This window comes from Scatophagus argus, chromosome 10 (assembly GCF_020382885.2).
Source record: "Scatophagus argus isolate fScaArg1 chromosome 10, fScaArg1.pri, whole genome shotgun sequence".
Classification (NCBI taxonomy): domain Eukaryota; kingdom Metazoa; phylum Chordata; class Actinopteri; family Scatophagidae; genus Scatophagus; species Scatophagus argus.
This window is the reverse complement of record NC_058502.1, coordinates 12,789,649-12,817,203: the sequence shown is the minus strand read 5'-3', so window position 1 is coordinate 12,817,203 and position 27,555 is coordinate 12,789,649. Positions and strand designations below refer to the sequence as shown.

At 39.6% G+C, this 27,555-nt stretch overlaps 5 protein-coding genes across 9 annotated transcripts in view; 2 read left to right on the top strand and 3 right to left on the bottom strand.

The window, feature by feature from the left end:
* The first annotated feature begins 290 nt into the window (after positions 1-290).
* Positions 291-2,451, top strand: LOC124066385 (glutathione S-transferase A4-like). The gene is made up of 7 exons (XM_046402736.1): positions 291-450; positions 523-643; positions 760-811; positions 1,309-1,441; positions 1,544-1,679; positions 1,844-1,969; positions 2,092-2,451. Exons 2-7 carry the CDS (start codon positions 557-559, stop codon positions 2,224-2,226), a joined length of 669 nt encoding a protein of 222 aa, XP_046258692.1. The 5' UTR covers positions 291-450; positions 523-556; the 3' UTR covers positions 2,227-2,451.
* Positions 2,452-3,235: 784 nt separating this feature from the next.
* Positions 3,236-8,987, top strand: LOC124065920 (glutathione S-transferase 3-like). Of its 2 annotated transcripts, none has more exons than XM_046401848.1 (7): positions 3,236-3,385; positions 7,089-7,209; positions 7,308-7,359; positions 7,843-7,975; positions 8,078-8,213; positions 8,378-8,503; positions 8,626-8,987. In XM_046401848.1, the coding sequence occupies exons 2-7, from the start codon at positions 7,123-7,125 to the stop codon at positions 8,761-8,763; spliced, it is 672 nt and encodes a 223-aa protein (XP_046257804.1). In that variant the 5' UTR covers positions 3,236-3,385; positions 7,089-7,122; the 3' UTR covers positions 8,764-8,987. The 2 variants fall into 2 exon arrangements, with proteins under 2 accessions (XP_046257804.1, XP_046257803.1); XM_046401847.1 differs by lacking the exon at positions 3,236-3,385 and adding an exon at positions 6,879-7,016.
* A 97-nt stretch (positions 8,988-9,084) lies between these two features.
* Positions 9,085-11,352, bottom strand: tmem14a (transmembrane protein 14A). The gene is made up of 5 exons (XM_046401849.1): positions 11,217-11,352; positions 10,156-10,238; positions 9,923-10,024; positions 9,744-9,831; positions 9,085-9,570 (listed from the first exon to the last, which is right to left on the bottom strand). Exons 2-5 carry the CDS (start codon positions 10,229-10,231, stop codon positions 9,528-9,530), a joined length of 309 nt encoding a protein of 102 aa, XP_046257805.1. The 5' UTR covers positions 10,232-10,238; positions 11,217-11,352; the 3' UTR covers positions 9,085-9,527.
* A 918-nt stretch (positions 11,353-12,270) lies between these two features.
* Positions 12,271-23,386, bottom strand: agpat5 (1-acylglycerol-3-phosphate O-acyltransferase 5 (lysophosphatidic acid acyltransferase, epsilon)). The gene is made up of 8 exons (XM_046401846.1): positions 22,493-23,386; positions 21,750-21,819; positions 21,539-21,654; positions 21,338-21,427; positions 20,173-20,263; positions 19,004-19,165; positions 15,550-15,673; positions 12,271-14,334 (listed from the first exon to the last, which is right to left on the bottom strand). Exons 1-8 carry the CDS (start codon positions 22,709-22,711, stop codon positions 14,109-14,111), a joined length of 1,098 nt encoding a protein of 365 aa, XP_046257802.1. The 5' UTR covers positions 22,712-23,386; the 3' UTR covers positions 12,271-14,108.
* A 786-nt stretch (positions 23,387-24,172) lies between these two features.
* mcph1 (microcephalin 1) overlaps positions 24,173-27,555 on the bottom strand; it is a 28,027-nt gene continuing 24,644 nt past the window's right edge. For 3 of the 4 annotated variants that reach the window (XM_046401633.1, XM_046401636.1, XM_046401634.1), the window contains 2 exons: positions 24,827-25,064; positions 24,173-24,732 (listed from right to left, as the gene is read on the bottom strand). In XM_046401633.1, coding sequence (XP_046257589.1) covers positions 24,680-24,732; positions 24,827-25,064 — 291 coding nt within the window. In that variant the 3' untranslated portion in view covers positions 24,173-24,679. The remainder of the gene's footprint in view (positions 24,733-24,826; positions 25,065-27,555) is intronic. The other variant, XM_046401635.1, reaches the window with a different exon arrangement.

Below are 27,555 nucleotides of genomic sequence, written 5' to 3'. Positions count from 1 at the left end.
AGCGATCAAGTAACAGGTGTCGCAGTCAGATCGTCTTCATATACAAGGAGTCCAATAAATGATTACTTAGTTCATATATAATATAAGTTATCACAACCGTTTACTCTCACGGTTTAAAATATCTTCAAATGTCACGAGGTATGCAGTTCGCCTGATAGTTTATTAAGATAAGGTTAAGGTAAACTATGTCCACTATTCAAACTTCGGAAAGAAAATAAAGATCGAATAAACACAGTTAGTAGTTAGCATTTTTCCCATGATGCCAATTGGCATAAATGCTAATAACTCATGTTTCTATTGGCCAGAACCAACCAATCACAGTTTTAAATGTTTCCCAATCGCAAGGATTTTTTTTTTGACGCTGCATTAGTTGTTATATAACGACTTCAACTTCACATTTGCTCCACTTTTCACCTTGGTTTCTCCGCGGCAGCTGCTGCTTTGTACCAAGTAAGGGAACTTTCCAAATGCTTAAATTCTGTTTTGGTTATGTTACTAATATGTGATATTTCCTCTTTCTAGTTTTAGAGATTTACGTTTCTGAAACACCATAGCCATGTCTGGAAGAGTTGTGTTGCACTACTTCAACGGGAGAGGGAAGATGGAATCAATCCGCTGGCTTTTGACAGTTGCAGAAGTGGAGGTTAGTGAAGGCTTTGGTGATTTTAATGTGAAACTTTTAATGTTAAATTTTTGCTGTCCTTTGTGAACCCGAAAACTTCCTGAATGTGCTCTAAATGTGTAATTTCACGTTCACAGTTTGATGAGATGTACCTGACAACTCGTGATCAGTATGAAAAACTCCTAAGTGGTGAGTTGATTTCTGGATTTTTTCCAAGTTACGTTGGTTTTTCCATTTGCTTATCTGTTAACTTCAGCCCACTAATGATGCAACCAAGGATGAGAGTACAATTTATAATTCTTGGCTTTATGGCCTGTGAATTGACAAGGTAAATTAATGTTTTACCATGGGGAGTGCCCTCCTGAAGGATTCAAGGATTCAAGGAGCTTTATTGTCATTTCACACATGTAGAAACATGAGGTGGAACGAAATTAGTTTCCCTGGTCCCGGTATAAGCCCAAAACCTACAATACTAATGCTATCAATATAAAAACAACACTACATAAATATAAAAACAAGCAGAATAAAAGATGTAACCAGTGAATAGGGACCAGATGGCAACAGTATTTACAGCAGTATTGCAGAGTTGTGCAAATGAGGAATAGTGCAAGTGAGACAAGTAATAGTGCAAATGAGATGAGATGAGTCAAGTAATAGAATTACCCAATGCTGTGTTTTCTCTGCAGATGGAGCTCTCATGTTCCAGCAAGTTCCCCTGGTGGAAATTGATGGCATGAAGCTTATTCAGACAAAGGCAATTTTGAAATACATCGCCGAGAAGTACAATCTTTATGGAAAAGATATCAAAGACCGCGTAATGTATGATCCACTTCCTTTGTAATATAATGATGGGAGTGTCGGCTGTATCATGTGATCTTAATGGGTGAATGTGTCACAGTATATGATGATGCTTTCCCTCAGGATCAACATGTACTCAGAGGGACTGATGGACCTTATGGAAATGATCATGATATTGCCCTTCACCCAAGACCCCAAACCAAAACTGGACAACATTCTGAGTAAAGCCAAAGAGCGCTACCTTCCAGTGTTTGAAAAGGTACGGCTCAGGTTACATATTATGTCCAATGGTGCTGTGGGATAACTGATAATAATCTTGCTTAAAAACCCTTAAATGTGGAAAATTGACCTGTTGATGGTGATTAAATGTTATAATTTACGTTAACTAGACGAGATGCTGCGTGTCTTTGACTAACTTCTCAGGTGTTGTCCGGGTCCATCTACCTGGTGGGAGGTAAACTAAGCTGCGCAGATGTGCAGCTGCTTGAATGCACCCTGATGTTGGAGGAGAAATTCCCTGGAATTCTTGCAGATTTTCCCAGCGTTAAGGTAAATGTGTCAAAGTAACAAACTGCACAAAGCTGGATAAATAAAGGGACAACAAACAAAAAATAATTTGCTCCTATGAAATTGCAGAATGCTGTTAACAACCATGTCAATGTCTGTTCAAGTCTTTCCAGGGCAGGATGATCCAGATTCCTGCCATCAACAGGTTCCTTCAGCCAGGCAGCAAGAGGAGGCCACAGCCAGATGAAATCTATGTGAAGACAGTCCTGGAGGTGTTACAACTTAAACTTCCACTGTAATGAACTCCAAAAGTTCGGGTACCTTTCTCATAATGGCAGAGTGAATGATTGATTGTGTAGGCACAGCCTGTAAGGCATATGGATCAGTTGCATTTACCAGTTTATGAATGAGATGAGTACTGCACTGTACATCTCAAAATAACACGTCATTTAGCTTGAAAATAATCAGTGTAATTTGTCCTTTTAATGTGAAAGCTCTAATAAACAGTGTTAATATTTGTGGAACATTTGTGAAGCTGCTGTGTTTTTGTTCTGTCTCTTCTTTTCCCTCCAGGGATTAATAAAGGAATTCTGATTTTTCTCCCACAGAGTGTGGGCTACAACGACACCTTGAACATACAAACATATTAACTTTAATCATAAAAGACATAGCATGTGGGCTGTCAGGAATATCAATTTTATTCTTTAAACTTGTTCCCTTTTTTTTTTTGGACGTAATTTAATTATTTCTGCTAACCCTGACAGTTTAGCAGCCTGCAAAACTGATGTTGTGTGATGTGAACCGCTGCCAAAACAAACAACAGCACCTGCAAAGCTTGAGAAAATCTGTTGTGCTGCCACCACTGGAGTAGTAATTAATCTTACATCTGTTTAACACCCACTGGTGCCTTTTGCAAGATATCTAGTAACATTAAAGTTAAGTTACCACACAACACACAAGTTTTAGTATGATAGCTGGGAACGATGGTCCCTTTAAAACAAGGCTTATTTAATAGCTGAAAATTCTATTCCTGGAAAGAATGCATGAATCTTCGCGAAGTCAAGGTGAGTTTATTTTTTCAACATTTTAAACACATTTGAACACACCAGCAGGATTATGGAAAAATCAAACCAAAATGAGCTTTTCTGAACATTATTATTATAGAATGTAAACAATTTAGAACAATTTAGGAAGAGAATCGTCATTTACTGATCAAATGAATATTAAATTGTGCCTGTAGGTGCCATTCTCCATTTATGTTTTGTGAAAATACCTCATTTGACCACAAGGGTGTAGTATATTTCCGTTTCTGTTTAATTGGTAACCGCCCAGCAGCAGGTGAATGAAATAAGGTATCAATCAGTGTGAGTTTGGTGGTAGCAGGAAGCCAAACAGCTCTTACTGACATCCAGAGGACAGCCAGTGTTTTTGAGCTTCAGCTTCACATCAACTTTCGCGGTAACGTTCTGTTTTTCTAATGCCTTTTATTTGTTTTTGTTGCAATAAATGGGAACATCACCCAAAGGAGAACAGCTTTGCACAGTACTTTGTTTTACCTGCAGTCGAGTTAAGTTCAGTCCTCAACCCACCATTATGTGACTAATTAAGCTGAGATTTTGAATAGTCACCACAGTTCCCTTATTAATGTACTGCTGTTCAGTGTCGTTATCAAGCTCCCCAGGTATTATCAGCTTATCTTATCAGAGTTGTAGAGGAGTGGGACAACAGATGATTTTATCATTGCTGTATCATGTCTGTCACATGATGTGGGCTGCACTTCACTGAATAAAATAAATATGCCTGTAACTGAGACAGTGAAGGGACTGACAGAAGTAGTCAGTGATATCAGCAGGCCACCTGAACCGAAACTGTTAAAAGCAAAGTGATGAATCAGAATCAGAATCAGCTTTATTGGACAAGTTTGCGTATACAAACAAGGAATTTGACTCCGGTTAGACTTTGATCTCAAGTACAAAACAAACACCTAGCAGTTAGAACACAAAAGATACTATATACAATAAGATGAGGATAAAAAAAAAAAAAATACTATATACAATAACAGTGAATCGGTGGAATAGTGCAATGACAGTGTAGGTAGACTAAAAAATTTTTAAATAAATAAATACAGTGCAAGGCAATGCTGTGCAAAACTGCAACAGATAATAATGATACTGTATGGTTAAGTAAATGAGGTAGATGAGGATGACATTTGTGATTGTCAGTATAATGATGAGGGCTTTTTCACAGTGTTCAAAAGAGTGACTGCTTGTGGGAAGAAGCTGTTTGTGCCGGCTGGTTTGGCAGACAGTGACCTGTATCGCCTGCCATAGGGAAGGACTTTAAACAGTTTGTGACCAGGATGTCGGGGATCTGCAGAGATCTTTGTTGCCCTTTTCCTGACCTTGGACCTGTACGGGTCCTGGATGGAGGGAAGGTCAGCTCCAATGATCCTCTCTGCAGCTCTGATTGTCCGTTGCAGTCTGGCCCTGTCACGTTGGATGGCTGACCCAAACCAGAGAGTGATGGAAATATTGAATGTAAATGTAAGTTTTGTTTGTTTGCAAGAAAACCCCACAGGGTACCTTTTAGAATCAGAATCAGCTTTATTTGCCAAGCATGTGTGACCATACAAGGAATTTGACTGCAGATTTTTCTCTCTCCTGTGCACCATACAAAAATACAAAACATAAAAAATTGGAAATAATAATAATAAAAAATGATAATAAAAATAAAGTGTTTACAAAAAGAAAAAACAAGATATAAATATATGTACATGTAGTGCAAACAGTGTGATGGTTCATGCAGTGGCAGGTGGATTACAAGGAGATCGGGGAGACAGCCTGGGGGAAGAAACTCTTTTTGTGTCTTAAGATATAAGAGAGTGGTGATGGAAATTTCAGACTTTGCAGCACCCGTTGGTTATACCAGTTTTGCACTGCAGTATGTGCAGTTGTGTGAAATCTTCCAGCACATGTTCAACCTGAGCCTGTCGCTGGCCAGACTCCCACAGCTGTGGAAGACATCATGCCTGGTACCAGTGTCAAACTGCCCCCCCCCACCCTCTGTAGTTTGCCTACCAGCCAGGAATTGGAGTGGAGGATGCCATTATCTACCTCCTGCACACATCACTATCTCACCTGGAGAGGCCTGGGAGCACTGTGAGGATCACGTTTTTTGACTTCTCCAGTGCCTTCAACACCGTCCAGTCCACCCTGCTGGGAGACAAGCTGAGGTGCGCAGGAGTAGACCACCACCTCAGTGCCTGGGTCGATGGATCGATTGTCAGCCTCATCATGGACGGAGACGACCGAGAGTACTGAGAACTCATCCAAGGATTCATGGACTGGTGCCAGGAGAGCCGCCTCCAAATCAACGCTGGTAAAACCAAGGAGCTGGTGGTGGACTTCAGCAGGTGCCAACAAAACCCCATCTGCACTGGTGAACATCCAGGGAACAGACATTGAGAGAGTCACTTCCTACAAGTACCTGGGCGTTCCTCTCAACAATAAACTGGACTGGACTGACAACATTGACGCTCAGAGCAGACTCTTCCTGCTCAGGACGCTGAGGGCCTTTGGAATACAGGCTCCACTCCTCAGGAGCTTTTATGACGCTGTGGTGGCATCAGCCATGTTTTATGGTGTGGTCGGTTGAGCAGGCAGCATGTCTGCCCAGGATGAAAAGAGCCTGGACAGACTGGTGAGGAGTGGTCAGTCCTGGGCTGCTCTCTGGACTCAGTGGATGAGGTGGGTGACAGGAGGACGATAGCCAAGCTGTCGTCCATGCTGGAGACCCCCTCCCACCCCATGCAGGGTACTCTGACGGCACCGGGCAGCTCCTTCAGTGACAGACTGCTACACCCTCGCTGTGTGAAGGAGAGGTACCGCCGCTCCTTCCTGCCCAGTGCTGTCAGACTCCACAACAAGCACAGCTGATAGACTGGACATTTAAGCTTATGAATGTGCTAACCGTCACGTGCAATAATGGGACAAATGGTCACACCAGACTTGTGCAATAATACATGTGTAGTAATAATTGTGCAATAATCGTTACTCATGTAACACTACTGCAAGGATCAGTTCCTACATACTTAGTCCCTGAAACAAATCTGTACAATAATTAATCCATCCACTAATCATAACTTGAGGGACTCTAGTGTAAATAGTCTTTTCTTTTCTTTTTCGTTTCCTGTGTATTTATTCTTTCTGAATGCACATCCTTCCCTTTATCCTTGCATGATTTGCACCCTCTATATCCTGTTTGCTCCTGTAATATTGTAATTTCCCAGTAATGGGACTAATAAAGGATTATCTTATCTCTCTCTTATCTTGGATCAGTGAACCTCACAACTGAATCACAAACATTAACTAGCACATGTAATGTTTAATGTACAAACAGTGTTTTGTTGTCAGACCCTGTGAATCTGTTTAGGTTAAATTAAATTTTAAGTTATAAGGAGCTCCATGATGACTTGATGATTTGTGGGTAATGCAGTGATTATGGTGCAAGCATCTGTTGTGCAGCTGTCTCACACTTTTGTGCTGTTTCTTTTACACCAATTCAGCAAGTTTCTGTCTAAACTTCCTCATAGCTTAAACTCACACGTCAACTCTAAGAGCAGAAGATGATTTCTGTGTGCTGTTGGTTTTAGGCTCTCGGACGTAGCAGCGAATTCGCCCTCGCAGCCAAATTAAGTATAATGCTGTTGGCTCATATATAATATTAGTTATCACAACCCTTTACTCTCACGGTTTAAAATATCTTCAAATGTCGCGATGTATACAGTCCACCTGGCAGTTTATTAAGTTAAGGTTAAGGTAAACTATCTCCACTATTCGAACTTCGGAAAAAAAAGGATCGAATAAACACAGTTAGTAGTTAGCATTTTTTTCCCCATGATGCCAATTGGCATAAATGCTAATAACTCACGTTTCTATTGGCCAGAACCAACCAATCACAGTTTTTCAATGCTCCCCAGTCGCTACTATTTTTTTTGGACGCTGCATTAGTTGTTATATAACGACTTCAACTTCACATTTGCTCCACTTTTCACCTTGGTTTCTCCGCGGCAGCTGCTGCTTTGTACCAAGTAAGGGAACTTTCCAAATGCTTAAATTCTGTTTTGGTTATGTTACTAATATGTGATATTTCCTCTTTCTAGTTTTAGAGATTTACGTTTCTGAAACACCATAGCCATGTCTGGAAGAGTTGTGTTGCACTACTTCAACGGGAGAGGGAAGATGGAATCAATCCGCTGGCTTTTGACAGTTGCAGAAGTGGAGGTTAGTGAAGGCTTTGATTTTAAAGTGAAACTTTGCTGTCCTTTGTGAACCCGAAAACTTCCTGAATGTCCTCTAAATGTGTAATTTCACGTTCACAGTTTGATGAGATGTACCTGACAACTCGTGATCAGTATGAAAAACTCCTAAGTGGTGAGTTGATTTCTGGATATTTTCCAAGTTACGTTGGTTTTTCCATTTGCTTATCTGTTAACTTCAGCCCACTAATGATGCAACCAAGGATGAGAGTGCAATTTATAATTCTTGGCTTTATGACCTGTGAACTGACAAGGTAAATTAATGTTTTACCATGGGGAGTGCCCTCCTGAAGGATTCAAGGATTCAAGGAGCTTTATTGTCATTTCACACATGTAGAAACATGAGGTGGAACGAAATTAGTTTCCCTGGTCCCGGTATAAGCCCAAAACCTACAATACTAATGCTATTAATATAAACAACACTACATAAATATAAAAACAAGCAGAATAAAAGATATAACCAGTGAATAGGGACCAGATGGCAACAGTATTGCAGAGTTGTGCAAATGAGGAATAGTGCAAGTGAGACAAGTAATAGTGCAAATGAGATGAGATGAGTCAAGTAATAGAATTACCCAATGCTATGTTTTCTCTGCAGATGGAGCTCTCATGTTCCAGCAAGTTCCCCTGGTGGAAATTGATGGCATGAAGCTTATTCAGACAAAGGCAATTTTGAATTACATCGCAGAGAAGTACAATCTTCATGGAAAAGATATCAAAGACCGCGTAATGTATGATCCACTTCCTTTCTAATATAATGATGGGAGTGTCTACTGTATCATGTGATCTTAATGGGTGAATGTGTCACAGTATATGATGATGCTTTCCCTCAGGATCAACATGTACTCAGAGGGACTGATGGACCTTATGGAAATGATCATGAAGTTGCCCTTCACCCAAGACCCCAAACCACAACTGGACAACATTCTGAGTAAAGCCAAAGAGCGCTACCTTCCAGTGTTTGAAAAGGTACGGCTCAGGTTACATATTATGTCCAATGGTGCTGTGGGATAACTGATAACAATCTTGCTTAAAAACCCTTAAATGTGGAAAATTGACCTGTTGATGGTGATTAAATGTTATAATTTACGTTAACTAGACGAGATGCTGTGTGTCTTTGACTAACTTCTCAGGTGTTGTCCGGGTCCATCTACCTGGTGGGAGGTAAACTAAGCTGCGCAGATGTGCAGCTGCTTGAATGCACCCTGATGTTGGAGGAGAAATTCCCTGGAATTCTTGCAGATTTTCCCAGCGTTAAGGTAAATGTGTCAAAGTAACAAACTGCACAAAGCTGGATAAATAAAGGGACAACAAACAAAAAATAATTTGCTCCTATGAAATTGCAGAATGCTGTTAACAACCATGTCAATGTCTGTTCAAGTCTTTCCAGGGCAGGATGATCCAGATTCCCGCCATCAACAGGTTCCTTCAGCCAGGCAGCAAGAGGAAGCCACAGCCAGATGAAAAATTATTGAAGACGGCCATGGAGGTGTTACAAATTAAACTTCCACTGCCATGAACTCTGTAAAAGTTCAGGTACCTTTCTCATAATGGCAGAGTGAATGATTGATTGTGTAGGCACAGCCTGTAAGGCATATGGATCAGTTGCATTTACCAGTTTATGAATGAGATGAGTACTGCACTGTACATCTCAAAATAACACGTCATTTAGCTTGAAAATAATCAGTGTAATTTGTCCTTTTAATGTGAAAGCTCTAATAAACGGTGTTAATATTTGTGGAACATTTGTGAAGTTGCTGTGTTTTTGTTCTGTCTCTTCTTTTTCTCCCACAGAGTGTGGGCTACCGCGACACCTTGAACATACAAAGAGAAGCATTAATTTAAGAATCGCATTCATTTATTCAGTTTTGATAAGAAAAAAATCACAAACATATTAACTTTAATCATAAAAGACATAGCATGTGGGCAGTCAGGAATATAAATGTTATTCTTTAAACTTGTTCCCTTTTTTTTTTTTTGACATGATTATTTCTGCTAACACTGACAGCTTTTGTTGTATGATGTGAACCGCTGCCAAAACAAACAACAGCACCTGCAAAGCTTGAGAAAATCTGGTGTGCTGCCACCACTGGAGTAGTAATTAATCTTACATCTGTTTAACACCCACTGGTGCCTTTTGCAAGGTATCTAGTAACATTAAAGTTAAGTTACCACACAACACACAAGTTTTAGTATGATAGCTGGGAACGATGGTTCCTTTAAAACAAGGCTTCTTCAGTGAGAGACAGAAAACCCTCCATCTGGTCAGTGTTGTTCCACCAGTTACACCATGATGAGTAGTAACAGCCGAAACACCATCAGCAAGCTGTGAGAAAGAAAAAGCAAATCAGCAAGTCTGTAAGATCATTTCACAGTCACTGAACTGCTCAACTCTTATTCCACAACAGCACTTCCAATTTACACTGATATTGGAGGAGAAATTCCCTAAAACTTTCAGACTTTCCTGACATGAAATGTGAATGATTCTTTAGGCTATACCTTAGCCCAGACATAATGCCAGCAGGCATTAATTTTCCAGATTTCTTGTATCTCATTCCCATCACGACTGCGAGGACTCCTGCGGCCACTGAAACCAAGAAGAACACCGTGATATGATTCTGACTGGATGTTCTAAACAATTCTCTGAAAAACAGCACATGAGAATAAGCTTAACTCACACAACGAGACCTTGATGTCCTTTGAGTCATAAGAGACATTGTATGCGCCATAAGCAGAAAATCCACCAAAAACTAAACCGGCCATCAGGGACATCACACTGCCTACGATGAAAGAGACATACAAGAGGATAATCAGAGTTAATTATTTAACAAATGAATCAGGTGGCACAGAAGTCTTTGGTTGAACTTCATCACACAATAAATAGATGACATCATCAAGTGTGAGCCGTGACCTTTTCTCTTGTATCCCATAAATCCTCCGAAGATGATGGCTGCAGCATAGCTGAATCCAATCCAGTCCACTGCCATCACAAGGCTTTAAACATAAAAACAGAATCAGGCAAAATCAGGCACTGTTGTTATTCGTGATGAACTTACACTTTAAACAGCAAAGTTTTCAAAAACACTGAAGTAGACAGGTGATCTAATTTATTTCCAAAAGTCTCAAGTATACTCGAGTTAAAAAAAAGTAAATGAAGTAAGCTTAGTGCCATTAAAGCAACAAGAAATAGACTGTTGCTTTTTAACTATCTCGGGCGTTAACGCTTCTTTAAAAGACCGGCCTAACAAGAATAAGAGTAAATCAGGTTTTACCACCAACAAGTTTACCTTGTCTTACACTTTTCAACATAATAACACTTTAATTTTAGTATTCTCTGTACACTTTATATACAAAAGTATTGGGATGAGGCTGTTTTTCAGGGGTTGGGCTTGGCCCTTTACTTCCAGTGAAGGGAAATCCTAATGCTTCAGCATACCAAGACATTCTAGACAATACTGTGCTTCTAACTTTGTGGCAACAGTTTGGGGAAGGTCCTTTTCTATTCCAGCATGACTGTGCCCCAGTGCACAAAGCAAAGTCCATAAAGACTGTTGGATGAGTTTGGTGCGGAAGAACTTGACTGGCCCACATCGAGCCCTGACCTCAACCCCATCAAACACCTTCGGGATGAACTGGAACAGAGACTGTGAGCCAGAGTTTTTAGTCCAACATCAGTTCCTGACCTCGCAAACGCTGTACTGCATGAATGGGCAAAAATTCCCACAGAAAGACTCTGTGTATTTTACCTTTATCTATACGCATTTACTAAAACAAGCCAGACGGTCCTGTAGATGTCGCTATGAGACCTTAAAAGACTAAAATATAACGCAACAACAGAAGACGCGTACAGACAGACCTACACGCATATTCACGCCAATACTTTACTGCTTCATGCTTTCATGCTAAATGTATATTTTTTTAATCTCATTGTTACTATACTGTCCTTTAATTCGTTTATGGGGTATTACATACCTTGAGTCCGAAAAGGTGAGCAGCAGAACTTTCAAACGCTACCGTCAAACCGTGGCTGCACTTCCTTGTTACTGCCCACAAATCGTAATACGCATGCGCAACTGGTTTGTGCCGTATTCGCTGGCTTTTGATAAAGTGGGAAAATATAATTTCAGAACATGAAAATCAATGCTGGTAGATACATGGATTTTTTTGTTGACAATTAAATGAAACAATATATAAAATTGAAAGACACTATTCCTGCAATTTATTAATTGACATTTACTTCATTTCTTATTTTTTATTTGTTAGGGGGCTGTTGTTTTTATCCCCATCTGTGAAAGCATTGTCATGTTTTGGAAAACTGAGTCTACCAATTCTCAGATAAATTATTTCTTTCAGCTAAAACGACTGTCTCTGTAGGGTAAATATCACATTTAAACAGCTGTAATTCTACAGTGTTTTACCAATAAATCTGTTTTGTGTAGAAATGCAAGTTTTTATAATTCTGTCTGTAGTGATTGGCAGATTCAGTTTACAAAAAACAAACAACAGCACCTGCAAAGAATAACAATAAATTGACTGAAGGTGTGTGTAATCAGAAACATTTGTGTCACATTCTGTAACACAACCTGAAAGAGAAATTTAGATTTAAGACCTGGGGTTAAGTGAGATTATTTGAAAATAGTAGTACTGGTTGGTGTCAGTGTTTATGTGCTTATGATAAAGCTATCATGTGTGGTCTGCTGTGTCACTGTATTTAATGTGCTCATGGTGGCAATAAAGTACATACACAAAGCACACAGAGCAGTAAGTAGTGTGTGGAGGCGTTTGGTTGATATGGATCCAACAGCAAAATTTAGTCTAGCCATAATCTGTCCCTCTGGCAGTTCAAGCCCTCACACAACTGCTTTTGATGTGACCATACAGTGACAAAAATAACATCTTTGGTGTGCATGGTTAACTAAGTCAAAATGGCTTTTGATCAGAAGACCAGTAAATGCTTGTACGACAAGAAACTTTAAATAATCATACATTCAGGAGACTAAAACAACTCAGAGAAAACTTGACTTTCCCCAAAGAAAATTGCTTTTATTTCACTCTGATCCCGCATTTCCAGATCTTAAACACATTAAAGGTTTCATCATTTAATAAGAGTCCTTGAAAAGTGTAAATCAATGCATTCTTAGAACATAGTAAGCCACTATGAAGTGTAGACAATGTGACCACATGCTGCAGTAAGCAGCAGCTCCAGCGCGGCACCTACGTGCAGGTGGAAAAGAGCAACTGTGGCCCTCTGTGAGGGCTGAGGACCAGCTCCTCCAAAGAGAAGGCACACATTTCCAAAATCCGTTGGCATTTAAATACTGTCTTCATAGAATTTCCTGATGAGTTAGAGTCTGATCTTGTCAGGATAAAAATGACTATAAAAAGGCTGACAAGGGTCATTTAAGAACAAGGAAGGATTATTCAAGTGAGGTATTGGAGTGACGTTTAGAACCATGAGATTTACTGTACTGTAGACATGAGGAAAACATATTAACGAGGAAGACAAGACGGCACATATGTAATGTGACTCATGAAAAATGCGATGGTTTCATTACAGTAAACAACAATGGACATACAGTGCATTTCACGATACAGTGATAATTATAATACAAATGGCTTCGAGTGCACAGGATCCTGTGACATACTGTTAACATGGCTTTGTCAGCTTTTTGCTAAGTAAGTACTTTCAGGTGAGCTGTAGCACAGCATTCAGTGTAACAAATGCATATAAAAGCAATGTAACCTTTATCAAACAAATCTAAATATAATGTATTCAGGCCAAACAAAAGAAAAAAAAAAAAAGACATTATGCTGCTTTGTTATCCAGGCTGACATTAAAACAAGTACTGTTCAAATTAAAACACTTGTAGAACATCATGGCAAACACACCAGGTTTTGGCAATGACTGACATTTCAACCTTAAAGCAATATTTTACATTGGTGGAACATTTTCATTTTTATCATGCACTCCTCCATACGAGCTTACTGTGCCATCATCAGTGATAAATATTTGATCCAAAATGTACAACAGATTGTAAGGATATTAATATCAGTAAAATCTTCAGCTTGGGAAATTAAAAGACAATTATTCACTCTTTTTTTTTTTTGCATAAAGGAAATATTTTTAACGGCTACATTCATTTTCAGTATAAAACTATGTGATGCATATTTATGGTAAACAATGCAGCTGGTGTCATATTTATGAAACCATATGGAGGAATGCGTGATGTTTGTTTTGTTCTACTAATGTAAAAAAAACATCACTTTAAATGAGCAAAGTGCATAATCTTTCTGACCTGGGACTTCCGATCAATGTCAACCAGTCAGTGCATTTAATAATTAATGATTCATCATCACTATATATTGTCAGTTACATACAGTAGCTGACCACGATTATTAAATGTTTTGAGTTTTCAAAAATAAATGTGATAAGATCTTTACCGCTGGCCAATGTTTGATGAGGAAGTGAGCATGCAAGAATACTAATTTTGTCTAAATCTGATAAAGGGAAGGGGGGGAGGGTTATTTAAAGAGAAGTATATAGCTATCTTTATTTTAGTAGAGATCAAGGGGTATTTTTGAGAAATCTAATACTTTACTCATGTTTTCTCGTCAGTTCAGGCTGCAAATCCAAATAACGCGAGGGAACAAGTAGCACTAAGAGCTTAACATTTCTCTGTATCTCCTTTTAGCTTTCAGCTCAAGGTCGTCAGTGAGGCAGACATGTGGGATAAATCTCTGAGCCTCTTATCAGGCGCTGCTCTGCATCTGGAAAACACCTTGCGTGAATCTGTCACAGGAAAATGGCACCGTCTCTCCGTGTCTTTTGTGCGTCTCGTCGTGGCAGCCACCGCCCCCTGTTCATTAAGGAAAAACGTTCACCCACAGCCAGCCCAGCAGTGTCCCGTAAACCCAGGTTCTCACGTACAGTTTCCTGCCGTTCTCCGTCAGAAGCATCGGCAGTGTCAGTCCCCCCAAGATAACCACAGATGGGAGAGTTTTAGAGAGGTTCAGAGGAGAAGGTCTGCCTTCTCCGGGGAACTTGCATATTTTGTCTGCATCCTCCGACTTGTAGAAGTCCGTCAGCAACCTTTGAAAAGACAGATAACTCTCTTAGGAATTCAGCCCGTCTTAGAAACGCACAAAAAAGAAAAAAAAGAAACTACAAAGTGAAACACAACAAGTTCTGAAAAAGTGCACATCAGGATTTTTACACCACAAATATTGCAGCCAAATCATGCTGTTGCTTTTTGTGGCTTGACTAGTCTTGGGCTCTGCGATCTTTCTAACTTTCTATCTTGAATGTATTTAAGACAACAGCAACAACTATTATCTCAAAACACTTCAGTAAGGGGCTGCTACAAATTATTATTTTCACTATCCCTTAATCTCCTTATTTTTTCATTACTAACTGACAAATCATTTGGTTCATGAAACACCATATTATAACAAAAACCTGCCAGTAAAATGTCTCAAAGTCTAATCCGACTTATTCAAGTGTCCTGTCTTGTCTGACCAACAGCCCCCAAACCCAAAGATATTCAGTTAACTGTCAAAGAAGACTAAGAAAAGATGGCAAAACAAACTAAAGTTGTCACATTATTGGTTCTAAAAAGATTAATTGGTTAAAAAAAAGAAGAATTCCATACTCAAAACAATTGCAGATTCATCCAGGAATCATTTCAGCTCTTAAATAAATGGACTTTTAACATCATTCAGTGAAGTTGAAATACTGATTTAATAATAAATCTAGAACATGACCTTTGTGTTTGACTTGTGTTACTCATGAGTGAAAAATGCAAGTTAAACTTTGCTAAAATAACTGCTGAGGCTTTGATACGAGACAAGACAGACTCGTATTTGTTTGGATCTCACATTTTGGTTGGAATAAATCAGATTCCTTCTTAACATCAGCCCTCTTGTTTGGTTATTGCTCCCACATGAATCAGATTAAGTCATCTGTAGATGAGGTTCACATTTTTCCCCCAGTTATGTGCCCCCGTGTCATGGCTCTATAACTCATCTGTGGCCTGGCCCCAGTTTGGGAACCACATGTCTTTACTAAAGGGAACAGAACATAATCATATTTTTCAGAACAAGCGGAAAGACTGTATTATTTTCAGCACTTTTAGATATCAAACAGAAGCTAAAACACAAATCCGTGCTAAAAAACTGGTGGTGTGTGGAAGCCAAAAAAAAACCCAAAACAAAACAAAACCCCACAACGCTGCAGTTCACAGTTTACATATTGATCGGATAACATGCAATTTCAACATGATTAATTTTTCTACCCACGCACACTTACCGGTCCTTGATTTCGAACCGCTCGTGCAGCCACCTGCGGAAAAACACTGGCTCTGCAGGAATTTCCTTTATGTCCACACGGTCGAAGTGTATGTGGACCCGAGGACATTCTTTGCACAGGAATTCTGTCAAACACAAAAAATAAAGAGACTAAACAAAAACAGGAAAAGCCTTTCAGCAAAACGGCACGTAGAGTAAGCACTTAAAATCAACACGAGGTGACAATGATCGAGTAGACGCTGTGTTGCCAAGTCCCTTTGATTCTGGAGAGTGAAGACCAGTAACCAGTACAACAACTTGCTGGTCAACTGGTGCTTTGTGATAAGAAAAGAAAAAAAAAATCAGACTAAATGTTCAGATCAGGTCAAATCTGAGTGAAAATAAAGTGAAGTGTAAATATTGTAATGTCAGGCAATTCCAGTTTGATATGTGAAATACTAAACATCACACAGATTGTACAGTAAGATAAAAGGCTTATCAGTTTCAGCATCCCCCAATGACTGTTGCTGAAATTAAATAACTTTTCAGTCTCGGAGAACTAAGAGAAGGAAGAAATACAAAGTGTCTGAGAAGGTCAGACTTAAAAATGTAACAAGTGTGAACGCTTAAGGCTACACGTGTATCCCTCGGGACCTTCGAGTTCCTGTTTCCACAACATGCAACATTATCAGGAAACGTGCCTCTGTGGCCAAAAGAGGAAACTTGATCGAAGTCAGCAGTGAAAGACGGCTTCTCTAGCGGACAGAACACCTCGGTCAGCTGCTGCGTAGATTTAAATTGCCCTTTCAGATAACAACATGTGCCAGTCTAATAGACACTGAGGAGGAGAAACCCACAAACACCTGATTTATGGACCGATGATGCAGATATATATGTGAAAAAAAAACCAAAGTCATTCTTACAAGGTGTATGTGCTGCTGAGACTCCAAACAAGAAACTGTAAAACTCTTAAAGAATTCATAAACCAGCCTACCAAAAGAAGCTGAGCTTCCATTGCAGGTCATGTGCACTAATGAAGGAAATCAACTCTTTGTTTGCAGTGACAAACAAAGCCTCCTGATCTAAATCCCTGAAATAAACTCTAACAAATGATGTAATAATGTGAGTACATGAGGCAGGTTGCCCACAAGGGACTGAAATCTCACAACTTAACATTCCAACCAGATCTGAATAAAAAGCATCTATGCAAAATAAGTGAACGCTTTTTACAATGTATGCAGCCTGTCATACTGCCCCAGTAACATAACAGAACTGTTTTACTTTCAAATAATGAACTGTGCAGAGGGAATTCACACACATTTAATCATACAAGTTCTACCCTAGTCTGAAGTAGATGAAAAGATAACAACACAGGATAACAGCATACAGTATAAAGTAAAAATTCTAAAAAGCTCAAGCGCCGCAAAGCTGAGCTGCAGACCTGATTTCAAAGAACGGATCCATCAACAATAAATCACAAAGACACAAACGTTCAAACCTCCCTCAGCCGAAGAAATAGCACGTTTGAATTTTGATTGGTCCCAGATAGAGAGGACAGGTCAATTATCAGTCAATTACTGCAGATAATTGAATAAATCAAAAACATATGAATGGATGACTTCAAAGACAAGTGCAGTGTAAACTTTAAGGGAAATGTACTGTGGTTGGCTGTGCAGCATAATGTAATGCTACATTTAATGTACTGAACCTGTCCAGTACTAAAGCAATAAGCGAAGGCGTCATTTCTTGATTATAATTAGTTTTTGTAGCTCAAATACTTAATCAGCGTTCTGGGCCAGAATCATTAAAAGCCTTTTACAGTCTCATGTCCTTCTTTTCTTTACAAATGAACTGACTGATTGTTAACACTGATTTGAGTTTTTAAATAGAAGTCACATACTGTATAACCCATAACCCATATGTCAGGGTTCAGTGTGGAACCATTACAATAAGCTGCAACAGTCGCTGCTGATGAGAAACGTTTGTCTGATGTGAAACAGAAAGCACATCGTTAACGGAGGCTCGTGACGTCGCAGTGTCAACGTGGCCTCGAGTCACTTCCACATCGCTGTGAAATTACTGAAGTCACCTTCCCCACATGGGACCAGGAAGTGCGTGATGAGAAGAATGCTTTTCTATTCTCTCCGTTTTGTTTGAAACACATCAATGTTTATTCCTGACTGAAACGGGATGTTTTTTTTCTTCTTTAACATTCAAACGGTGCTTACAGAACAACCGGGAACACAGAATAATCAAAAACTCGAAAACACAGAGTCATGCTGTTTACAGGAAGTCAAGGCTGTTAATCGGTCATGTTTGCTACGTGATTAATTGCTGAAGGGCTGGTCACAGTGTGGCAGGGTTGATACGATGCCTGCGTGTCTATGGCGACACTGATTAATAGAAACTAGAGGCAGAATGTGGCTGCTGTTAGCTGACAGTCGGTATTTTGTCTGGTGTTACGAAATTTTACTCTAACAAACCTCCTGCTTTATTAACTTTGCTTTGCACACATTTTCTATTACCGTGATCAGGTCCAATTTTCACTTCTGTTGATTTCATCCTTGTTGATTTTGCCAGCACTGTAACTGAATGCCAATAAGCCAATAAGCTGGTGGATTTGTCAACCAACATCAAACACCGAAAGTCAAAAGAGGCAATGCCACGGGCGGGCACCATTATTTTGTGAATCATTCAGGCAAGGAAGAGCTACAGCTGTACAGACTGCATTTACATTTAGCTGAGACCTGATCACAGTGTGAGCCAGACCGCCACTTCCAGATGTGGTCTGTCTGATCCAGTTGCAGTCATATCACAGTGCTCAGAGAGGGATATCTTGCTGAACTGCTGCAGCTGGCACATGCGTGCAGTCCAGACAGTGCCGCTGCTGCTGCTGCTGCTGATGATGATGACATCATTTCTGTTTAGTCTTAAGAGCACACACAAAAAATACTGCTTTTCATTTTTCTTTTCCTATCTGTGACATAATCATTACAACACTGAAAACAGAAGTGAAATGCTGGTATGATGTCGATACAACTCTATAACTAATTTTCAATGTCTGTTTTATGTTTTATGGAGAGAACTGTGTGCATGAAGAAAAGAAAATAGGCAATTCTACTGAATGTGTAGATGATGCACCACTCATGCAGGCAGTGGAACGATAACAGCTTGTTTTCGTCACATTACTGTCGGCTACAGTGAATGAAATAACAGGAAAGGAGACTTGACCGGGCAGAATTGTTCGCGAGTCAAGTGGGGAGACAAAGTGAGGGCACACTTAAAACAAATGTTCCAAATGTACTGCAGCTGCATGTGTCCTGTATGGGCTTACACCTTCCACGAGTGAGTATTTTCATACGCATTATATCATAAGATATCCAGGTACAGATCACACTGTGACAGAAGGGTAAATAAAGGAAGGTGATGTCCCAGTCCTCTTTGTCACCGAGATTCAAACTCACGTGCCTGCTTACCCGGCATTGACGGTGCAGGTTTTCTTCGACCAGAGGTGTCCAGCGTTCCCTCGTAGGCCACAGTGATGTCATACACAGCATCCAAGTGATCCCTCATGGACTCGATGGCTATAAGAGAGGCCTTCATTCTGGGTGTAAGTGTGTGCCTCAGAACAGCCAGCCCTACACAGTGGACATAACAAAAGTAATATATCCTTTGCTAAATCAGATTTACCAAAAGGTGAGATTAACAGTAGAGCTGCAACAGTCAATTTATCAAACTATTTTGTATGATATTTTGTTTTTTGTTTGAATAATGATAATATATGATTTGGGTCAGCTAGCACACAGTCTGATGTGGCACCATCCTCCTCACACTAAGAACTCACTAACAGCAGATAATGTCATGTGCACATGTCAGCTCTCCAGAGCGATTTATTTGGATTAATGGGGGAAGGTGATATTCAGAGCTGTAGTCCAGAGATAGGCTTAATCTCTGCAGAATGTGAGTCAGCCTTAACACTAGCATCATAGCCATCATGTTGATACAACACATTTATTTAGCTCTTTAACCTCACAGCCATACTGAAATGTACACTGCAGTTGAATATAATCAGCGTTTAAAGTTGTTTAACTTCCCTTTCTCATGCTACAAATATAACCAGAAAAAATCCCTTTCAGGCTGATTCTGTTTATTTCTGTGAGTGCACAGTAAATTCTCTCTCATCAACTAGCAGCGTGTCCATTTATTCCTCAAATCTTTTACCCATTTTGGTGGAAGCAGACCAGTTCTTGGCACCACACCAGTAATCCAATGATGTTAGAAATGAACATAGCAGTTTTTATGTTTATAATACTCTCCTAACTAATACTTCAGCATATTTTTTTTTATCTTCAAGCATATTTTGAGTATTAGTTTTTAACACTGTATCGCCAGGAACTGCTGTATGATTTTATACAACCGTCACTTTTTACACTGTTCTGATCTGTAGAATATGTGATGCTACAAGTGCACAATTTAAACTGACAACTTTGATATCAAAGATGTCATGAATCTGTATGCACGTGATGCTCATTGGTCAAACAGAAGCTTGCGAGGCTGAGCACGGGTCACTGAAACTTAGTCAGCTGTGTCAGCTAAATTAGTATGCCGCAGTACAGCACAGTAAATGCTGCTGTCGTGCAGGTACCTTCTTTTGTGGCAAAAGCTTGACTGTCAGCGATGACATTCTTGAGCTCTGGATTATATCGAGTTCCTTCTGGGAAGATGACAAGGTACATCTGTGAGGAGAACAACACGTGAAATCAAAAATGTCTTCAGTGTTAGTTTAACAATTTCTTTCAACAGGACAAGAAACAGCAAGACTAATCACTGTATTGAACTGTTTATAGGAAAATCCAAGACACAGTTTTCATCGACTCAGTCTTTCAGATCAGTTTGGACTGCAACCGAACTGAAACTGAGTTTTTGTGGATGCAATCTCAACCCACTCCTCAGGTTTCAAAACTGCATCCTTCACTTTACACTTTTTCATTTTCTGTTGGTATCGAGGATATAAAGGCTTTTCCAGCAAATATGAACCTCCTCACATTTTCCAATGATGAAATATTTCAGCTGCAGTTTTTAAGGTGTTTTGTAACTATTTGTGAATTTCTGGAATCGGCAGGTATGTGAGTATTAAAAATTTGGGTTGGTAAGAGATATTTAGGTCAAACTGAAATTGGTTCCAAGCATAATTAACACTATTTCCATCCTTATTCTTCTTATCTCTTGAATTTTTCTTTAATGTGACAACTGATTAGGTTTAACTTTCACTACAGGACTGCACACCAGAGCTTTCATAGCACACTTTCAGATCACCAAGACCATTTCACACACAACACATGATCTCTCTCTCACTCTCACTCACACACACTAATCCCCTATGGCTAAATCCCCCCAAAAAAGTGATTACAAACCAGCGCTTTCAACACAATAACACACTCTGCAATCGCAGTGTCTGGTTATCCATCTCATTTCATTTCAGTGCTGGCGTCATCAGATGCTCTGTTAATACAAACTCTGAGAAACTATTCACATCAACTTCTTAATTACAAGTAGGACAAGAAGGAATTTTTTGGAAGAGAGGATTTTGGGAAATTATTGCAGAAAGCACTGCTGGAGGTTTAAGTGGAGAAAACTGAAAGACAGACGAAGGTGGGGAAGAGTTTGAACATATGATTGGACTTTTAAGGTCTGCTTTCTTATTGAACATCATTAAAAATTCTGGAATATTTCAGCAGTACGTCCTCCTTATATAGTAAATTTGCATGTCGTCAACCGGCTAATTCAGAACATTTATGTGCTGTACTTACTGGTGCTCCACATTTTGCCTCAGTGAGGAGCTTCTTTTTCATCGACCTTTCATTAAACTTTGCACTTCGTTTCACGTAGACTCCTCCGTGCTAAAGGAGAAAGATACTTTGATGGGAAAGGCAGTGCTCGAAAACAATTCAATTGTAATTTACATCTCCAATTTACAACATGACATTCAAATACTCACACAGTTGCATTACCTGAGAGAAATACCATCCGTACAGCGGGAGCCACTTCAGTCCGTCTTTAAGGACATACCTGACGTGACCAAGAGCACTCTGCCTGATGGCAAGCATGTCAGCAATGATCCAATCAACTACATGGAAAGCCATTGAGAATAATTAGATATTTATTTAAATCTGTGCTTCACAATAGAATGAGATTTTAAAGCAGGATATGTGAACGTTTTACCTGTACATTGATGATTAGACAGGTAGATCACGTTCTCTTTGTTCTTTGGTATATCTCCATAAATAACAATCTACAAAGAAAGCAGATTAAAGATATCAGAGACTGCAGCGTTATTGCTGATGTCCCGTGAATTTGCAAAATTATTCTTCATCGAGATAAAGACTTGTGTGGTTGAATATTTTTCTGTTAAAATATGTAAACTGCAACAGGGATCTGGTTGGAGCACAGACTGATTTTGCCCAGTTTTACGAAGATTAAACCAGCATAGATAATAAACCCAAAAGGTTCCATCCAATCTACTCATGTGGCCTCTAGTTAGTGGGACAGCACAAGCAGTTTATTACCCAAATCACCTCATATCAGAGACAAAGGTTTCCCAGCTACAACACTATCACTGTTACTTATCGCCATACCCTAACATACAAACATACCAACTGTACAAGGAGTGGCAACAAAAGGACAAAAGAATGCAGATTTTCTTGATGTGTCTGGTTAATCAACATTTTGTGAATGAGCCACTGTGCCTCACTTCACATTGCATTTTGTTATTTTAAGAGGTTCAACAAACACAGAGGGCCGCAGAAATCATTGATCCACATGCAGTTTACATGTAATAACAATTGCAAGTTCAAAGCGTTGCAGGGCATGTCTCCCCCAGTTTTTAACAAACACAGTTAAACACATCCCTCTATCATAATCAGATTCACCGTGAGCTTACATGCAGTATGTGAAGGGTCACTCACCTCAACACCTGTGTAGTTTTCAAAAAAGAAGAGGACCATGCTCTGGTAAATGCAGTACAAACGGTCGTCCAATCTGTGATACAGTCTGGCAGGTAACACAGTCGAAAGAAAGCGCCAAGCCCCCCATGACAGCAAATAAGCTGGGGCTGTCCCCAGCATGATCGTGGCTGGTAACCAGTACCGCAGAGAGTATGTGTGCACAACCAAGGAGAGCAGCATGATCCCACCACTGGTTCTACTAAAGTAACAAAAAATCCCTGAAGCAGACTGTAGTACAGTAAGGTTCCCGTACAGCACACAGCTAGTATGCAAGACTGTGCACCTTATCTATCCCACAGCACACCTGGCCTACTTTCAGCACACCTGCTCTGACAAGTCAGCATAAGAAAGTAAGAAAGCTGCTGCAGCAAAAGAGAAATGAAGAGCTAGCTGGCTAAAGCTAATTTTAACCTTGCGTGCAAACCGCAGTTAGCCAAGTCAGCTTGAGCGCTAATGCCCGCCCATGCTGCAAAAAAAAGAAAAAAAGAGAAAGAAAAACTTACAAAAATAATTATCGGATTAGTATCAGCATCTCAGAACAACAACCTCAACCCGAAATCCGTCAGTCACATTTAATGTTGCTGAATAAGTTAAGAGAAAACGTTAGCCCACGATTTAACGTGTTTATCCAGACAGGAAGTTTTACTTAACGCTACATTTGATATAAACTGTCTTCTCTAATTTGCATATGGTAGCAAAGTGCAACACAAAGCTGAACTCAGTTGTAATAAGGTAACATATTTCCTATTTCCTTCCGTAGTTCTTCATCTTTATCCAGCTAGCAGTTCGCAAACTAGCTGCTTGCAGCAAATGTCACACACGCCTCCCTACGTAACGACACACTGTAACAATGACAAAGCCCATTGGTCAACTGACGTAGTAAAGCTCAACCAATGGGCGAGGGCGTATTATTAGACATTAAAGGGCCACAACACTGTTTCCTCCAAGTTTTTTACTAACTTGAAGTAAAATATTGGAGATGCAATTCTTTATTTTACTTGGTTGGACAATCAGACAATGGAGACAGGGAGGTTCAATCGCAGTGCGTGCTCTTCTGTTAAATGGCTTGTTTCTAATCACTTTTTTGGATTTAACCATGAAGGGTTAGTTTATTTGTTTGTTTTTTTGCAACACAGCTCCAAATGTTGGGCGAAAAGACCAGGAAGCCAGTAGAATCAAAATCATCTAAAAAATAATTATCCATTTCTAAATCTGCCTGGCAAATCACTGCTCTGTACTGTTTTTTTACTTTTCACCTAAAGCCACCTATCATAATGTTTTGGTATTGTAATCTGTTTTTTGTAACAATCTGCTCTAAGTAAGTAAAGTTCTGTAATGTGCTCTTTTAAGTAGCCTTTTGGTACAAGAATTGCCTTCAGGATTCATAAAGGTCTATCCTATCCTATCCTATACTACCCGTGTTGCATGTATTAAAAACTTTATAACCGAAATGGCAGGGTAGGTCAAAAGTACAAATGAGCTCATCTGGAAAACTGAAGGTTACATCACGCAGAAACGTGATGTGAGGTTTGGTACGGAGGGCGTCTGCAGAGTCAACCAAATTCTGAATTAAGAGAGCTTGATTGCTCTTCATTTGACAGAAAATAAAAAAACTATGATCACAATCAAAAAAAATTTTTTTTAAAAAGCCTTTATTAACAATGACATAAAACATTTCTAGAAGGATTTGTGGATACACAAGAATATGTTATCTCCATTAGAGTGTTGAACTGGCTCAGTAAGTACTTTTAAAAATCACATCATTAGAAATCAAATTCAGTCTGGCTCAATCTCATATCTTGTGAATAAGACACTGTTATGCAGTAGTGACTACTACTTTATGGAAAAAAAAAACAAAAAAACAATGCAAACAATAAAGGATTGACATACACTATGTCAAAGCAGTTTTCCATGTTTCACAGTAAGTTAAATGGTTGTTGAATGGTCAAGAGGAAGTAACATGTTTCCAAATTTCCTTCGAAAAGGGAATATTTGAGAGGATTTATGCACAGCCTCTGAACACAATGGTAAAGCAAGATGATAAACTTGCACAAAAGCAACACTGAAAGATAGAAACTGAGGTTATGTGACCAGGCACTGTCCATCATAAAACTAATAAAACACAACATCACATAAAAAAAAGGAACCTCACTCCAAGTCGTAGTTATCATATGACAGCTGCTTCAAGTGTGTGATGCTATCTGAAATTAAATCGCAAAAATGACAGAAGAAATTATTAGTGACATGATAAAGGAGTTGAGCAGTTAACAAAAAGATCTGCAGGAAATATCTTACCCAGAACCCACTGCTCAGACAAGATCCTGCTTCCCTCTGGTCTCCTGCCGCTGTATTTCCCTATACAGATACCCGCCTGCCGCACAGTTTTGCAGACTGTTCCTCCACAAAGCTGGATCAGCTCCACCAGACTATGAGTGGGCGGCTGGGAGTGCTGGGACACAAACATAGTGGGCTGGTTTTGAAACAGGTCCTGCTGGTGCTCCCCGGCAGACAGGTGCCTCTGGAGACGACAGATCTGGGAAGGGAAACTGACAGTTAAATACCCTATTTGTTTTCGGAGAGGTACGATCAGAATACAGGGTCACAGAAGCTGATCCTGTTAAGGTCTCTGCTCAACACAAATAGACAACAGCTCGACCTGCTCCCTTAAACGATCATGTGAACCCTGCTCTTTAAAATAAACTCATAATAAACTTTCAATGTTTGTAGTCACAGTCTGCAGGAATGTTAGAGGAACAGTCTTGACAGTTTGGGGAAATAAATTATTGTGTAAATTCTTGCTGCAAGTTAAATGAGATGAGCTACACCCCTCTGCATGACTGCAGCTTAAATATGAAGCTGGTTAACTTAGCTCAGAACAAACAGTGGAAACAGACAGCATGGATCTCTTTGAAGGTGAAAAATCCACCTACCAGCACCTCTAAAGCTTATTAATTAAAACACTGTGTAAACACAGTAATTCACCATTTTAAGGGGGATTATGTGCCGGACTCTTTCTTGGTCAGGACCAGTTGCTAGGCAACCCTCGGAGACTCCACAAAGCACTTTGACAGTTTAAGTCAAGTCAGCTCACAATTTCCAGTTACAACATTCAGAATCGGCTAAACCCACACAGGTGTTTTCAATTTCTGACTAATTAAACCTCCAGTTGAGGCTGGGTGAAGCTAAGAATTACATAATGCCACCAAATTCGATAAAATAACAGCAAGCATAAACATGCATGCAAATGATTCACAAAAATTGATCATTTTTATTCAAGTGCCTGAGCCATCATTAATTTTTATTATTTACAATTATGCTTTTCATACTGTGTGTACATGTCAAAACACCCACACAGTCCTGACAAGAGGTCTAATGAGGTAAAATAAACACCTGTGTGGGTAGACTACAGGTGTGCAGGGGCTTGAAGAACTTAGAGCAGAAGTATAAGTTCATGTTGTTGGTTCAGAAATGCTGTGGGGTTATTGGCATGCTTCTCAGCATTCATTGTTTGTTTGGGTCTTAAGAAAACTCTTTCTCCTCTTAATTCGAAGGTTTAAAATGGAAATTTTCAAGTTGCATGGATGTGCTTGTCGCAGGCTTTTAATTTGCAACCACACTAACCACAAAGAGTAAAGTAGTATCATCTCCCTGCAGAACACCAACCAGCCCAGGGATTCCCTTTTTTTTCCTAAATCTGACACATTTAAATTGTACTGATGTTGATTATGTGTGCAGTCCCTGACAAATAAAAGAAGTATGGATTTTAGTCCAGGTATAACAGGTTTTGATCCAAACTAGCCCAGATGCTTAAAAACAGCAAAGTTGTATGATCAAAAGTTGGGATGCAAAAGCACTTGTTTGCTGCCCCAAGTTTAACTGTGGGGGTGCAGCAGCTCCACATGCTCCACTGCTCAGACAGCCCTCACTGTGGGCCTGCTCAGTATCCAACAGGGGTCACTTGCTAAACTGAAGGGCACAATTTACTCTGTTTTCAGTTGAATGAAAAGAAACAAGCTTTGGCTTTTAGTCTTTTGTCAATGTTCACACAGGTTTCACTTTTATGTGAACTAATCTGGGACTGGTCGGGGGGTTCGGAGGCTGGGTCAGGTTAACATTAGCCCACTTTGTGCACTTTGAAGGGAATGATTAAAGACTACAGGTAAAGTCTATTATGTGAGAAAAGAGGCTTTACACACTAGGAAAAACAGGCCAACATAAAAGGGCGACATGAGAGCTAAACAAACTTACTTGACACATCCTCTATTTAGTGTCATTAAACAAACTGTTACATTGAGTACTCATTTATTTACCGGCTGTGGTGTGTTCACCATGCCACACTGATGCATTAAGGTTTCATTTATCATGACCCACATCTCTGTCTGCATCTTAGGCTGGCACTTTATCAGCAGAGAAAGTTAACTGTCGTCAAAAATGGCACTAAAAATTCAGCTCTGAATCAAAGCACGTTTGTTGGCTTTGCTGAATTGCTTTTTTTTATAATCTCTAGAGCACGGGATGCCAGTGGTAATAGGCTTTCACTCATAACCAATCTCAAAAATGTAGGATGAGTTGCACTGTATGGTGCAAGCAAAGATTTTTTTTTAAATTCTTCACGTGGAAACCCCACCTCCTTATGCTGACAACCCAATCAATATCTTTACAACCAATAATGTATAATTGCCTTTTCGCAGAGAGGCAGGTAATTCAGTCACATTGTTTGCTCATGACATGAGAAAACTGTTCAGTGTACAGTAAATTCACATGTGACTTGGAGATAAACTAAATGCATTAGTGATTCACGTCCCTCCCCAGTGCTTTCAATAACCATAAAACAAGAACTGTTCCCACTAAAACTATGGGTTGGGTGATTCAGCCCGAACACCTGAATAAGTCAATGTTTTTGGAATGACGACAAGTCCTTCCTCTTCCGTAATGTGCCTTAAATATGTTGCATTTCCCTCATACAGTAAGTATTACATCAGCCCACTTCCTACCATTCTGTTTTGGTATTTCTATCCCACTGC